The sequence below is a fragment of the Platichthys flesus genome, chromosome 6, assembly GCF_949316205.1.
Source record: "Platichthys flesus chromosome 6, fPlaFle2.1, whole genome shotgun sequence".
Taxonomy (NCBI): domain Eukaryota; kingdom Metazoa; phylum Chordata; class Actinopteri; order Pleuronectiformes; family Pleuronectidae; genus Platichthys; species Platichthys flesus.
In genome coordinates, this window is record NC_084950.1 from 6,627,777 (window position 1) to 6,643,218 (window position 15,442).

The window sequence follows — 15,442 nt, forward strand, 5'->3', positions numbered from 1 at the left end:
TATATACAGTAAGTGTGGGGGGGGGGGGGGGGCGCTGTATAGTGGTTTCCCTGCATTCACAGGATGTCAGCCTTAGCATTTCCCTGCTCCGAGGAGACACAGAAAAGGGTAGAAAAGGAATATAAAAAAGACCACACAAAGGAACGAGGAGCCGGCGGAGCGCGGCCCTGAAGATGGTGAGCTATGATAGAGCAGTTGTTGTGAAATTGAATTGAAAGGGCTGGGTGACAAATGTCACAGCGATTGCCACTGGTTTCGGATCAAAGGGTAAATAAAAAAGATAAACTGTGCAGTCGCCAATTCTTGAAAGCACAGAAACATGTGGGGCGGGGGGGGGGGGGGGGGGGGCCTTCCACTCTGTATCCACAAGAAGAAAAACCAAGAGTGGAAATTTCCTAAATAATATCATGGTTTATATTTATGAGCACAATAACAGAAAAAGCGGCGCATGTATTGAAATTACAGATTTTAATATCAGCTTTCAATATCTCCCCACATTGACGCGTTCACATCAAGCCACCGCGGCGGGAAACGTATTAGAGAAAATTGAATGTGTGATTTGACGGAACGCCTGTCAATTAGAGTGAGAGATGCAAATGGGAAGGCTGCCTGGAAAATTAAGAAGTATCACCTTTCTGGCTGTCAATGATGAAGTTTCCTTCCTCGTTGCCCGCTGTTATGGAGTAGATTATACCATCGCCATCGGGGTCTTTGGCCAGAACGGTGGCGACGAGGGTGTTGGGGCCCGCGTCCTCGGAAACAAAGGTTCGATATCTGCAAGAGAGGAGCTCAAGTTTAACAGGCGCAAGGGGGTGAGAACACAAACACACACACGGAAGTCAAGGACAGACGCACACAGACAGAATGTATTTCTTATGTACACATTCCGGAGCACCTGATTGGACAGATTGTTGTTTCTCTGGCCTGTGTCTGTGATTTAACCTGTCCTCTTAGCCGGCAAGACCACAGACAAATGACAATGTCTTCCGTGGGCTGTTGAAGTCATTGAACAAATGGTGCTTCCAAACGCCCAGCCCACTGTGGGCCATTTGATCCAGGGCCTTTTAAAATGTCAACGGTGATTTGCTCGCTCTGTGGCTCCGGACAGCAGGATGCCCATCGAGACACAGGAGACTGATATACCACTATAGCGCCAGTCACAACTGGGTGGAGATGAACTGCGTGACTCGGAGGATCCACCGATGAAGAGGAATGGTGAACCGTGCGAGAGGCGAGAGGGTGCAGAGGGGAGCAGGTGACAAAAGGGAAGACTGGCACCGAAGTGGCAGGTAAAGTGATGTGTGGGAGTGGAAGACAGAGGAGCTGAGCTGGATATCAGAGGAGGGGGGGGGCAGCGTTCTCTCAGAGTTTGAGTTGATTCGTCAGCAGAACTCATCCCCTGTGAGATTTCCTGATGTGCCCCTCCTCTAATGTGTGTGCGTTTAAGTATGTGTCGGTGGGAGGGGGAAGAGGGGGAAGAGGGGGAAGAGGGGGAAGAGGGGGGAGGGTGGTGGGTGGGGGGGTTAGGGATCAGTGTCTGCGGCGCAAAGTCAGAGGTGATTGATGGTTTACCGAAGATCGCTGATGGGTGATTCATCTCTGCATGCCGTGGCAGTCTCCGTTGCAACATGAGTGACCTGTAATCTGTCACCCGGCTCCGAGGCCACCTCTCCACTGCTCTGTTGGATGAAACACTCTGTATACACCCCCCCCCCCTTCTCATCCTGAAGCATCTCCCCACATCTCACTGAACTGTGAAGTTATACTCAGCGAGAGCCTGCCTGCCCGAGCCGCCCGCCTGTCTTTCTCTCGGCCTGAAAGTCGGGCGATTTGCATTTCCGTGGGCTCTCCGCCTGTCAGCCCCACACTTCAATCACTTTTAGCCTCTCTGCAACTCATTCAGCTGAAAACTAAGAGGGCATGCCGGGAAATGATAATCTGTCCAATCGCATTGTCCAAGTATCTCATTTCGTCTGACATTAGTCTGACATAGCATGCTTCAGCCTATCTCAACGTGTCTTTGGACACTGTCCTCCTCTGCCCTCACAGCATTCATCTGCACATCAGTGAGCTGCCGTGTGATGAAGAGGCCATCACACCCTGCCTGGCAAAATGCCTGCATTTCTAACTATCTGTTTGCAAGTTTGGTAAGAGCATTTGTCTATCTGCGGACAGGCGTCTGTGTTTATCTGCACCCAGTATCTGACTGGCTGTCTCCTGTCTACGCATCGCATATGTTCTTGGTATTCTCGACTTGCTTGCCCCACGACCATGCATCAGTCTTTGTTTTTCCTCCTCTGCTTCATGTATTTTCTGTCTACATCTCTTCCTCTCGCCCGCCTGTTTGTTTCTGCCCTTTGTCTGGCCACCCACTGAGACTGACACCTGACAACGCAACTAGAGCGGGCGAAGGAGGCCTGCAACAGTCCTCCGTGAAGGTCACTGGGACATGTCTGACAGTACAAGCGGCTAACTTGTTTGGGGGGGGGAACTGCAGCAGAGCCACAGTGACAGTTGCTGCCCGACCACTTGCACAGCTTTGCCTAAAAAGCGTCCGAGGACACACAGGACTGCATCTGTATGTCAGTTTACTACATACCTTCAGAGAAGGCCAAAAATACATCTTGCACTGAGCTGTTTGAAAGCTACATTTTATTACAGCGTTGAACTAGTGGCTCTTTTTCAGGAAACCTTGACAACATCACATGAAAGAAGTGAGTAACAGATCGTTTTGATGCCAGATGACTATGATTAACACAACAAGTGGAAAATGCTACTTGCGACCAAAAACCATTCACATACAAATACAAAAGACATGTGTGTCTGTGTTTTTGTGTGTGTGTGTCTATTTGTAGTTATGAGGGCCAATTCTGGTCAATACCAACATTCTGAGGTCATTTTTGATGGTCCTCACAAATTCAAAGGACGAGGGTTAAGACTTATTGTTAGGGTTAGAATTAGGTTTAGGTTAGAGTTAGGTTTAGGCATTGAGTTGTGGTGATTATGGCTAGATGAAAGGGCTAGGCAATGCATTATGCCAATGAGTGTCCTCAAGACTATAGAGATGTGTGTGTGTGTGTGTTTGTGTATGTGTGTGTGTGTTTCCCTCCATGAGTTATTTTCTGCTCTGCTTGGGTTGTGGGACTTGTCCAGCATCTAACCATTGTTCCCTCACAGCAATTGTTTCACCCTGATCGCTTCAGACAGTAGAAGACGGCCAGGACACAGTTTGTTATTATTTTTCCATTTACTAATTCCAGAAAGCCCAGTCTGCCAAGTAGACGGTGAACTGCACGACAGTTACAGAAAAACCATTAAAAATCTGTTATAATAATAATAATCAGCTTGTTGAGATCCGTTTTGACCCAGTCATGACTCTGAGCAGTTCCCCCTGAATATTAAGTTTTACTACTTTTTAGTGATGGCGCAAGTCTGGCAGCACATCCAGCATCGAACGTGATTGCAAAGAACAGCCTGGAGGGGGGCGGGGCAGTGATGTGGGTTGTAATGTCCTCGAGTAGGCTCCAAAAGTGGTCTCAGACTTTTGGTCCCCACTGTATGTACTGTACCTGGGGTGAAACCACAACTACGACTCTGCCCTGGTGAGCAAGGCTCCTCCAATCTAATGAAATGTGATGAGCTGGTGGATCAGGGATGAAGAGGCAGAGCCAGCAGGAGGAACCACTTTTCTAAACTTGTTATCTTGGGGACAAAGTTAGACATTTTCAGCTGAACTCAGGCCACGGTTAACGCTCAGATTTCAGCTTTTTAAGATTCGGGCGACAGCAAAACAGGTGCAGCTTGGTCATTTTGTTCAAACAATCTTACAGTATTAATTTGTAATCTAAGCTCCATAAACACATACACACACTGACTTCTTTCTCTAATTGCTTATTGGTCAGCTCGTAGCATGTCTTGGCTTCCCACATTCATTGTTTTATCCCAATATACAGTGTAGTCCTCAGTTAGCAGGTATTATAAACAATAACTGCAGAAAGTCCACATATTGGGGATTTTATCTTGAGGGCAAAATGTCTTAAACATGAACTTAGGACTCAGCATGGTTCCACAGGAAAAATCCCATTCTTTTTCTGAATAGATATTTGGATTATTAGCCATAATATTTTAACCATCCAATGTAGACTTATTGATGCTGCTGTAGAAGCCAGGAGTTGGTATGATTTTAATTGTTGAACAAAGTGTTTTAGTCACTATGTCAAGGAAAGGTACTACACTACCCACAATCCTCTGGTGTAATGTTGTTGTAGCGATGGCTGTGATTGGTGGAGCGTCCTTTTAATCTTTTGAATATTCTGAAAGGAATGGGAAATGTACCTCCACCTACATCTTATTAAACCGTTGTTTGTTGCAGATAACAAAGTAAAACAAACAGAAAATTCACAATTTCCAAAATATAAAAGCGTAGAAATAACATGCGAACATTTTGCCGATATAAGAGACATGATGCTCACACAGTCTGGGAGAATTCCGGGGCCTCATCGTTGACGTTGGCCATCCTCACGCGGACCGTGGCGGTGCCGGAATGGGGCTCATCTCCGTTGTCCACGGCCATCACCACAAACTCGTACAGATGGTTGGGCCTCTCGTAGTCCAGCCGGCCCGCGGGGAAAACGGTCCCGTGGGGCGAGATGCTGAAGTCCGGGCTCAGGGTGTAATAGGTGAGCTCAGCGTTCAACCCCGAGTCACAGTCCGTGGCCAACACTGGCGGGAGGGAAGACATCACACGAGGACCATCAATTAACAGCTAATCGAAACGGGCTAATTAGGTGGCGTCAGCTGATGAGCATGTTGACATCTGTGTCGATCATTATCTCTTCATGCCCTTTCTAAACATCTCGTAGATCATAAGCGCCGACAGCTTCAATCACTTTTTGCAGTTTGCCCCTCCAAGAGTGATTACCGTCATTTGCGAGAAGATGCTAAAAGACGTTTAAAACAGAACGAACGGGCGAGATGTGGGGAGATGTTTTTATTCTCATGTAATAACACAGAAAAAATATATATAGATCTGTTTTTAGATGTGTAATGAGATTCTTTCTTTTCTTTCTAAGGCTGCAGCGGTAAACACTGAGACCAGGGGTCGCAAAGCTAATTTAAGTTTCCTGTTATGTGAATTTTACTTAAATCCTTTGTTCCCTTCTAGCTCATAACACTTGCATATTCTTTTGATGTGTTTATTTCCTCTGTGTCAAGCATCAGCAGCCACATCTCCGTGCTTCCGTCTCAATATCAGACATTAAAGCTGAAGACTGGCAATTTACTGTACTCGCTTTGTACGGTCTGTATAATGCGACTGACTCTGTAAATGATAAAGAACTGAAAGAAGTAAATTTCTCCTAAACCTCAGTGTTACTGCCGCTTCCGGGCTTATCTCTTCTGAACCATCAGCCTCGGTGGGTGTAAGTTAAAGCGATGGCCTCATTGTAGAGTGTTCATCTGTGTCTTCGGCCTGATAGAAGCCGGGTTGATGGGATAATAGAGATTTCGCTTTGTCTGTGCCTCGAAACATTTCATTATTTAGCCGCACAGTCTTTTAGAGGATCATTTGTGTTTCCCTCTCAATGTGACTTGTCAGGAATTAAAAAGTCATACGTCTGCATGGTGCATGACCTTCTTCTAACCTGGTCACAGTGACGATACCCTGCCTTAACTGTCTCTCTATGTTTTCCTTCCATATCGGTTTATCTTTTCCTCGGTGCACTGGTTTGTATTCTCTGCTGTGGCACCAGCTCCTGCAGCTCCGGGCTGTGTATTCGAAAGGTTTTCAGAATAAACGTGTTTCCATTTTTTGCCTCAGCCAGAATTCACAAGAAACAATCGCCCGAGCCCCGAGATTTCCCATGAATCAACTGTGGTAGCACATGAGGGGCAGAAGTCCCACAGGCACGGGCGCGTTTGATGGAAAACTACAACACAGTTCGAGGTGTAAGAATACTCGTGAATAATGGGGCCGTTTTCATTTTGAGTGTTCGTCTTTAAAGGTATTTCTGCCTTGAGCAGGCATTGATCTGTGGGTAACGTGTAATGGAGAGACAGAAAAAAAGTATTATATCCTGCTGAGGTCCTTCTCTATCTCAGGCTGCAGCTAAATATTGCAATGGGATCTCTACGGTGCGATATCTTAACACATCTGACACTCTCGGTGCAGGGAGAAGTGTAATTCTTGTTTAACACAGCAAACGGGAAACAAGTGCCACTGATCTTTTTACAGGAACACAGGTTATCGCACATTATGGAGATTTGCACAGTGAATTCCCAGCACAATACGGTTGTGTTAACAGGTTCAACAGTGTGATTCCGCTTAACAGTCAACATTGATGATTATAATGTAACCCCATGCCTTAATAGATCAGTTCCATATTGACGTGTCATTAGTCATGCAGAAGAAAAAATAATAGAACCGTAGTAGAACAATCAACTAAGCATGGTTGACTAACTATTTTGCATTTGGATAAGTAAGTGTTTGAAGCCTTGTCAAGAGACTTTTATGACTTATGACGTATTTACGTACACCTAATTATTTACGACTACAGTGAGACCTTCTGCGACTTGATTACTGGAAGGAGTGTATGTCGTCTTATCACCTAAGGAAACACATGTGAATCAGCTGTTGATGTTTAGATTCCTCTCCTTCCCCCACCTATGGAATCAGTCTGGATTGGTCAACAAGGACAGCCCTAAGTCCTGCGATAAAAGACCTGTGCTTTTGACTGTTCTTCATCATCACTCTGAGATCCTTGTGCTCTCCCTGTGTTGATCCTTTCTGCAGGAAGCCTTGTATCTCCAGATTTCCAAATGTGTTTCTGGTCTTTGTAGCAGCATATTTACTCAAGTATAATTATGATTATATGATCGCAGATGTGAATTAACTCTCAATTTCTTTCGGAACGCCGATATGAAAGTGTTATGAGTCCATATGCTGAAACGGTGACTCGTGGTCTGCTGCATCTTTCTCCCCCCAAAATACATCTGTTGTTTTCTTTGTCTCAGAAGCGACGTCTTGGATAGTTCCTCTCTGCGACTCAGAGAGGAACAGATGATGTGAGACTCTTGGGTCAGAGGAGGCTCACCCTGCAGCAGGGACGTTGCCGTGGTTACCGTCTCAGGGACTCCGTCCACGCTGTAGATGGATTGGAGGAACTCCGGGACACAATCATTCTCGTCCGTTATCAACACCTGAACCTGATTAGTGCCGGCGTGATGAGGAGGGGAGAGGGGAGAGGTGAGGGGAGAGGGAGAGGGGAGAGAGGGAGAGAGAGAGGGAGAGGGAGAGGGAGAGGGAAAGGGAGAGGGAAAGGAAAAGGGAGAGGGAGAGGGAGAGGGAGAGGAAGAGGAAGAGGAAGAGGAAGAGGAAGAGGAAGAGGAAGAGGAAGAGGAAGAGGAGAGGGAGAGTGAGAGGGAGAGGGAGAGGGAGAGGGAGAGGGAGAGGGAGAGGGAGAGGATGAGGGAGAGGATGAGGGAGAGGAAGAAGAAGAGGAAGAAGAAGAGGAAGAGGAAGAGGAAGAGGAAGAGGAAGAGGGAGAGGAAGAGGGAGAGGGAGAGGGAGAGGGAGAGAAAGAGGGAGAGGGAGAGGGAGAGGGAGAGGGAGAGGGAGAGGAAGAGGGAGAGGGGGAGAGAGAGAGAGAGGGAGAGGGAGAGGGAGAGAAAGAGGGAGAGAGGAAGGAAGAGGAAGAGGAAGAAGAGGACACAGACACAATCAGAGGAGAAGAATGCAAAATCAGACAATCATATAAGAAATGTTCCAATGTACAGGAATCTGACCCCCCCCCCCCCCCCCCCGAAACTTAATCCAAATTGCATTTTTATAGTTTCTCAAGATGCCAGTTCAACACAATCCTTTATCTGCCACTTCCTGATCTCCCCTGAGTCAAAAATAGAAATGTTTTTTCCGAGCATGTGTGTGCCTCACTGTGTGTTTTTGACAAAGGCCCTTAGCCGCTCTCCGCCCTACAAGCTCCCTGTCACCGCTGTGTGTAAAGTGTGAAGTGACAGCTGAGTAATAGTCCTGAAATAGCCGGGGTAGGTTTTTCCCAGTCACCATCGCAGAGTCCACATCGTGCAGTTGAGCAGAGGGAGACTCCGCCTGCTCGCTCTGTGGCGGCGGCAAGCTGAGCGGCTGACACGAGAATTGGGTGCAAAAAAGAAAATCTCAGGATTAATAATTGAAATGATACCGAATTCATGAATAGTTTATCTCCGAAGAGTTCGTTTGTGAATGAAGTGTTCGGATGCGGAGCTCTCGCACACCGGCGTGTGTTTAACACAGCTCATCTCCAAATCACACTCCTGGCAAAAAACGCTTGGGGAGACACGGGCAGGAGGCGAGAGGGAAAAAGAAGAGGAGAAACCATTTCCCCCCCCCCCCACCCCCCCCCCCCCCCTTCCCCCCCGCTCCATTTGTTAACCTTTCAGAACCATTCAGCCATGCCGTTCCTGCTCGGCTTCAAACTCGGCTGTCGGTCCTTTGTGGTTATCGCCGAGCTGTGTAGTGTCAGGAGGTCAGAGCTGACACCAGATCAGTGCTGTTAATGCACCTTCTGTCTGCACGTAGCATTTCGGGTGAAACCATGTCTGTCTGAGAGCTTTGTGGAAGTCCAGTGGGGAGAGCGAGCACAACACAGCTTGTCTTTTGAATTTCTCTTTCAATAAGATCACTTGTGCAGCAGATGCGATGATAGAACATCACAGTTGACCTCAGCTCACGGGGTTAGTGGAGCTCACTGCACGATCACTCCTACGACTCCGGCTCTCTGGCCCTATCCCCCTCTCTCTCTGAACTGACCTCCGTGGCCGTGCTGAGGCTGCCGGGCTCCTCGCTGGCTCGCACCATCAGCAGGTAGCGTCGCTGGTCGCTCTCGTAGTCCAACGACCTGGTCAGGCTGATCTCCCCCGTCTCCTGCCGGATGCTGAACAGACTGCTGGGATTGATCAGGAGGTTGTAGCCGATTGGCTGCTTCTGGAAGGAAATGGCGAGCACCACCAGGAAGCTGCGGAAACAAAGAGAAAGTGATTGCCATTCGATTCCAATTGCGCACATGGTGAATTAAAATCGAAATCCTCTTTTCCTACATCAGCACTGTAATGAAATCAATTTCTGTATGGCCCATTGACTACGTCCCGTGAACACATTCAATCAGTACTTGTCAGTTCCGTGCAATAATGTAACACTGTTATGCAGATATCAATGTTTGTGTTCTGCTCCGTGTTCTGTAATGGCGTGTGACGATGACATGTCAATTTGTGCTCGAGTGAGTTGGTGTGACCAAATGAATATTCATCAACTTACAGTCGACCTGAACAGGTAGAGTGTGGAGATCCAAACCGAGACGAGTGTGTATCTACCCCCAGTCATTTAATATATGTAGATGTGAAACTCCTTGTGTGAGCGATATGATTTCATGCTTGCATTCACTGGAGTTTGGTATTTTGCAGATATGAATATAATGACAACACCTTTGGGGTTTAATTCAGCTTTTTCGTATGTTTTTGTGTGTCCATAAAATAACTCAACAACACATGTAGCGTACTGATTTTCAACAAACTGAAAGGGGATATTAGTTGGGAGAGTTTCTCGAGATGACACACATTTTCCAACGTGTCTCTGTAAATAACAGGACCAGAGGGACAGTGTGAAGCTTAAATTGATCGGAAGGTGATTTCCCATCTTATGTGATAAGTGACTAGCAACATACATATTTCAAAAATGCCTTTTTAATAGGCAAACTTGTATCTATGATCATCACTAAGAAGTTGGAAAAATGGCCAAAGTCCAGTGGCCCCTTTAAATTCAACCAGCCCAAACCACTCTTCGATACTAACACCTTAATGCGTCTGAATATTTTTATCAAGATTCACACGTAATGACTTAAGACACGGTCCATGGCTGGTGTTAGTGGTCCGAGGCATCTTCTACTGCTGAAGCCAGTTTGTTTGAGACTGGGAACGAGTTGAAGTTTACACACACACACACACAGGCCCCCCCCACAAACATGCAGTGCAGGAGTTTCATGTGTCCTCCTCCCCTCTCCTGCTGACCTGCATTCACTCTAACTAATAAACAGCACCAACTCTCAACACAAGTAATTAGAACCTGATCAGTACATGGAATTTATTTGTTTGGTTCGCTCCAGAGTTCATGTGGCTGCATGTAAACATAATGTGCTGAGGACAACACCAGACGTGAGGCGCACGGCCAGGACTCAGAGTTAAAGTGACCTGAGGAAGCAGATTCATGATCAGACACCATCAGTTAATATCTAAATACGAGATTGTCAGTTTTTCTCCTAAATCATATCCACCCCAATAAGAAAAAAAAGGAACAAATGAACGTGAACTTCATCCACCAGCCTTGTAGTGTCAGTCCAGCATCTTTTGTGTTGTGCTAATCAATAGACAAACAAATAAACACTGATGAGAGATAACCTCTTCGTCCAAGGTAATTACAGCTTATTTAGATGAATCAATAATTTGTAATCATATGGTATAAATCACAAAATCACGACACCGTTATGAAATGGCGTTCTGACAACAGTGCAGGGCAGGTATTACTCCTGCAATGTTTTTATTTAATACTCTTTCATTACTTATTCTGACTCTATAGTCGTACAAGGCTTTCAGGTGTCCCTGACCCAAACCATGTGACTGGGAGCCAGCATGCAAAACACCCCGGCCCTGAAACTGAAGCAAAGCTAAATGGAATCCAGCCACTAGTCATTTCTTCCCTGCTTGAGTATGTGCAGGCGGATGCGGTACTCACGGCTGTCCTTCAGGTGTGTTCTCCGGTATGGAGATGGCGTAGCTAATATTGGTAAATTGCGGTGCCCGGGCTCCTGCCATCACGGAGAGCATGGCGGGGGCACTGCGGCTGCCCGGGCCGTCAAGGGCCACCACGCTTAACAAGTACTCCCTGTCCCTCTGGAGCAGCAGCCCCGTGGTCACCACCTGGCCTGTGTTCTTGTCCACCGCAAAGCAGCCGTCACCACCTGCAGGGAAATACAATATTATTCTCTCAGACTGGATCCAAACCAATCCAATAGTGCTGACTAGAATAACAACTCAGACATTTTACCCACATGGTAATTTGAAATAGTCTGCCTAAGGTTTGCTGAGTTCAGGGAACAGAACACACTTTTTTCTAAAATACGCAGTAATTCATATTCATTGAAATGCAGCATTTCTCTGAAACTTATTTATTTATGAAAGTAGTATCAGTGATCTGGACATGAACATAAACACACAAAATCTGAGGTTGGTTTATTTAAAATCTTTGTGCCACAGGGAATTGACTTTGATTTTAGGGCATGTGTTTTTAATAATTAAAGATTATTAAAGACATGATCAATATTCACATCCACTTATTATTCTAACACGGACAAAACCCAATGGATTTAGATTTTTAAAGCAGCTTCATCAAGACGACTCTTTAATTGCTGTTTTGCATTTCGACATTCAGCTCCGACATTAACCTGAATTTAGATTTTGCACTTATTCATTTCGCTGAAGCTTTCGTCCAGAGAAACGTACAAATTGGGTCAAATCTGAGCTGCAATTCATTTCAGAAAATAAGTGACTCAACACACAGTGGCCTCTGTATCGGCAACTATTGGTGACATGAATACTTTCTTACATATTCAGACTATTTCATTTACTTCACTTGGAAAAACCTTGTTGCCCCAAATCGTTACTATAGAATCACGATTCTTCTTTATCATTTTCAACCCAACAACAAGGAAAACAGTTGGAAACCTCTACAAATCCAATGGCTATTATTTTACCAATATAATTAATCTATTCATCTTTCATTTGAACTGAAGGACTGGCTGATCTCTCCAGGAGTTTAAGTTTGGGGGAGTTTGAGCTGAAGGTGGTTGTCCTTGTTCTGTACATTAAATACATTAAGCCCTATTTGAATTTCAGATTAAAATTTTTGAATATTTGCTACCTACGCTGTCTATTCAAGTTTGGTAGCTTCTTTCCATAATAACTATCGTCACAACATGTTTTCACAAGCATGAGGCTGAGCAGGACTTAGCAGGACCTATTCTGCAAAGTGAATTCTGTCGCTATGAATCTTTCTGTACTTGCAAGACTGAAGCAGCTTTACTCCAGATGATGTATTTTTAGATCAAGGATTTTTCTTCTTTTACTCAAAGGTACCCTGTAGCATTTGTGACCACGAGTAGCACTATGGAACAGGGTTTTTGTGAGCATGCACTGCATTTCCTTTTATACTGTGTTTGCTCACAACAATGCAGGTGTACGAATGCAAAGAAGTGGGCCAATTAACAAACATTTGTTCCTCACGGTTCTGCTGATTGACAGCTGGTGACAGTAATGTGCAAATATTTGAAGCAATGCATCAATAAAGGCTGCGAAGAAGAAAACGACTTTAGTGAACGTGGATGTACACAATGCATTTTTTTTATAATTAAAAATTGGGCTTTGCAAATGTTTATCGAGGAAGACGTCCAGAACACACACACACACTGCATTATTGTGACAACGCGTCTTATTTACAGGAAAAGCTCATAGCTTTAGAGAAAAGATCTAAATAACTTTTCCAGCACTGCTTAATACTAAAAATGGGGTCAAGCAGGCTGACCTCACTCGTCACAAGCACAAGCTATTCTCATCCTCTTGAGATCTTAAAGTTAAGCACAGGATAAGAGAGTTATTTAACACATGTGGAATCTTTAAATATGGTCTAGACAACTTTGGTGAGGTACTTAGTTTGTACAAGCTTTTAGCAGCAAACCTCACGCTTACATGGGTTCTCAGCATGGTCATGCAGACCACGGGCACCTCGTGGTAATCGTGGTTTAACTCACATCAGGGTGCTGTGTGACGGACTCATGCGAGTCAGACGGAAGTCGGCAGGGTTTTGTAAAGCCCCACTGGCAAGATTAGCGCATCCCCCCCCATCTTTGACATGCCAACAAACCTCTATCCCCTCAATCACCAGGGGGTATACTACCCTGGCTGACTTCCAAAAGCCCACTGTGCACGCGTTTTGTGCGTGCGGGCGTGTGTTTGCCTGATTCTGTGTGTGTGTGTATGAAATAGAGAGAAGGAGACAGATAGACAAGAGTGCATGATAAGTGCATAAACAAACGTGTGACGGCCTCTGGCTTTGTGTGTGTGCTTGCGTATGCGTGTGTGTGTGTGTGTGTGTGTGTGTGTGTGTGTGTGTGTGTGCTTGCGTATGTGTGTGCAAGAGAGTAAAGCAACTCAGACACAGCGGCAGAGAGAGACAGGGTGAAAGGGAAGCAGTGAAACTAATGGACACCTAAATAGTGTATGGATGCATGAATGAATGTGTGAATGCCTGTGGCTGTCTGTGCGACTCTGCTGGTGTCTGACAAGTTGGATTTATTTCCAAGGTTTCATGGACTGTCAACCTATTTTAACAACAACACAACCTATTTTAATGCCACTTTCTACTCATGCGTCTCGTGTGTGTGTTTGTGTGTGTTTAGTGTGTATGTGCGTGCTTACCATCGGACAGGAAGTATTCCACCTCTCCACTGCTGCCCTCATCCCCGTCCTGGGCCTGGAGCTGGTAGACGAACGTTCCAGCAGAGGCCTCGGGGGAGACTACAGCCAAGTACGGGTACGGCTTCATATTCCACTCAGGGACGTTGTCATTGACATCAATGATCTTCAGCTTCACCTTGTTCAGGTACCAATCTGGGCCTGGGGGATAGAGCAGAGATAGTGACGGAGCTGCGGTTACTGAAAGTGACAGCTGTCATGTAACTGTGTGTGGAGCGGCGGGACAAGCAGCCAGGGGAATCCAGAGCAGCGTAAAGCAGCGAGTCACCTGAGGGTACAGGTATGTGAGAAATCAACTGTAGTTGATGGCAAAACATAATTCTGCAGGATCAGAATAGAACACATTCATACTTGTATTTCCAATGTGGCACTGATGCCAGGGAAGTCGGTTCAGCTCAAAGTTTTGGCCAAAGCCAATTATCACACTATCTGTAATGGCAGTGTACCCACTATCTCTCCACTTCCTCTTGCTTCACCACAGCTGCCTGGCTTGTGAGAACACTGTGGATGTCAGGAAAGCTGCTTGGGCCCATAGTGGAGGTTAGTGATCGTGACGTCGACCAGCCACTCTCCATCAGGGCTCCCATCCAGGCAGCCAGACTCCCAGGTTCCCATGGGAGGAAGCCACAGTCGCAGTCTCATCCACCAAGTCTGTGTGTAAGCTACCTTGATCTACCCGCAGGGGCCTGGGGATGATGCCTCGTGGCTGCATGCATTTTGTCACCTGCACACTGGCTCATTGGAGAAAAATAAGAAGATTCCAGCAATCCAATTACCAACTCACTCACCCTGAGCTGGGGCAGACAGCAAGAGCGCACAGCAGCTCTCTCAAGGAGGAGCGATGTACAACTGCATTGCTGTCTATATGACAAGAGCGCAGTGTGCCTCCTGCTGGAACTGATAGCAGCGGATCGTTATCCACATTAAATACCACGACACGACCTGGAAACTGTGCACAGAGAACGTCTTACACTGTCACAGGCCTGATCTAGGACACTTTTTGTGTAAAATATATTCTTGCAAAGTGGAGCAAGTCACCGGATTGTGAGCTAAGAAACTATTTCCGCAAAATATTGGCTGTGATCTAATGTCGGCGTGGCATGAAGGAATGTCAGAAGAGCTGCCAACCAGTTCAGTAGGCTCCACAGAGGCCATCTGCCTCACCCCCGAGAGGGTGAACCCCCCTGCCAGGACAAACACACACACACACACACACACTAACACACACAGTCCCTGATATGAACACAAACACAAAGGTTTGACATACTGGCAAGTCGTCCTGTCACACCCAGACACATGTTTGCACACTTGACAGAGCTGCCATCAGCATGTCTCTCTCTGTCTTCCTGTCTCTCTCTCTCACGCACTCAGACATAGACAACCCCCCACGCACTCCGCAGCACAGAGGTGAGTTACCTCAGGGCGAAAAGTAACTATGGATTTCAAATCCCATTATGTAAAAGGTCTCCTGTGTGTGACCGCAGGCTTTAGATGGACTTTTTAATCCAAGACAAAGGCAGCGGGAGTTTGCGACGCATCCTTTCACTTCCTGAGGGCTGACGCAACAGATGTGCTGGGGCTGCACAAAACAGTTCTACCTTTCTGGCTTCCCCAATGTTCTGTAACCTAAATGTCTCTCCAAAGTCAATTATAATATGATAAGAGAAAACTTTATGTTGGTAATGATCGGTGCATGCACACAGGAAATGGTATAAAGTCTCCAAACAGTCTGAATTGATATCATAAATCTTTCTCTGTACCTATACATGTTTGCTCGAGTGAGCTGGAAAGCCCCAAAAAAAACAGATGGTGAGATCCTCTCTCTCTTTTTTTAACTGGCTTACAGTTAAGATGCATTTTGATGGGAAAT

General features: G+C 46.0%; 1 protein-coding gene across 1 annotated transcript in view; it reads right to left on the reverse strand.

Annotated features, from left to right (window-relative positions):
* LOC133954774 (neural-cadherin-like) overlaps positions 1-15,442 on the reverse strand; it is an 88,842-nt gene that overhangs the window by 46,907 nt on the left and 26,493 nt on the right. The window contains exons 2-7 of the mRNA XM_062389258.1: positions 13,516-13,713; positions 10,778-11,003; positions 8,804-9,008; positions 7,092-7,203; positions 4,473-4,722; positions 632-774 (exon numbers count right to left, since the gene is read on the reverse strand). Of these exons, the coding sequence (XP_062245242.1) occupies positions 632-774; positions 4,473-4,722; positions 7,092-7,203; positions 8,804-9,008; positions 10,778-11,003; positions 13,516-13,713 (1,134 nt within the window). The remainder of the gene's footprint in view (positions 1-631; positions 775-4,472; positions 4,723-7,091; positions 7,204-8,803; positions 9,009-10,777; positions 11,004-13,515; positions 13,714-15,442) is intronic.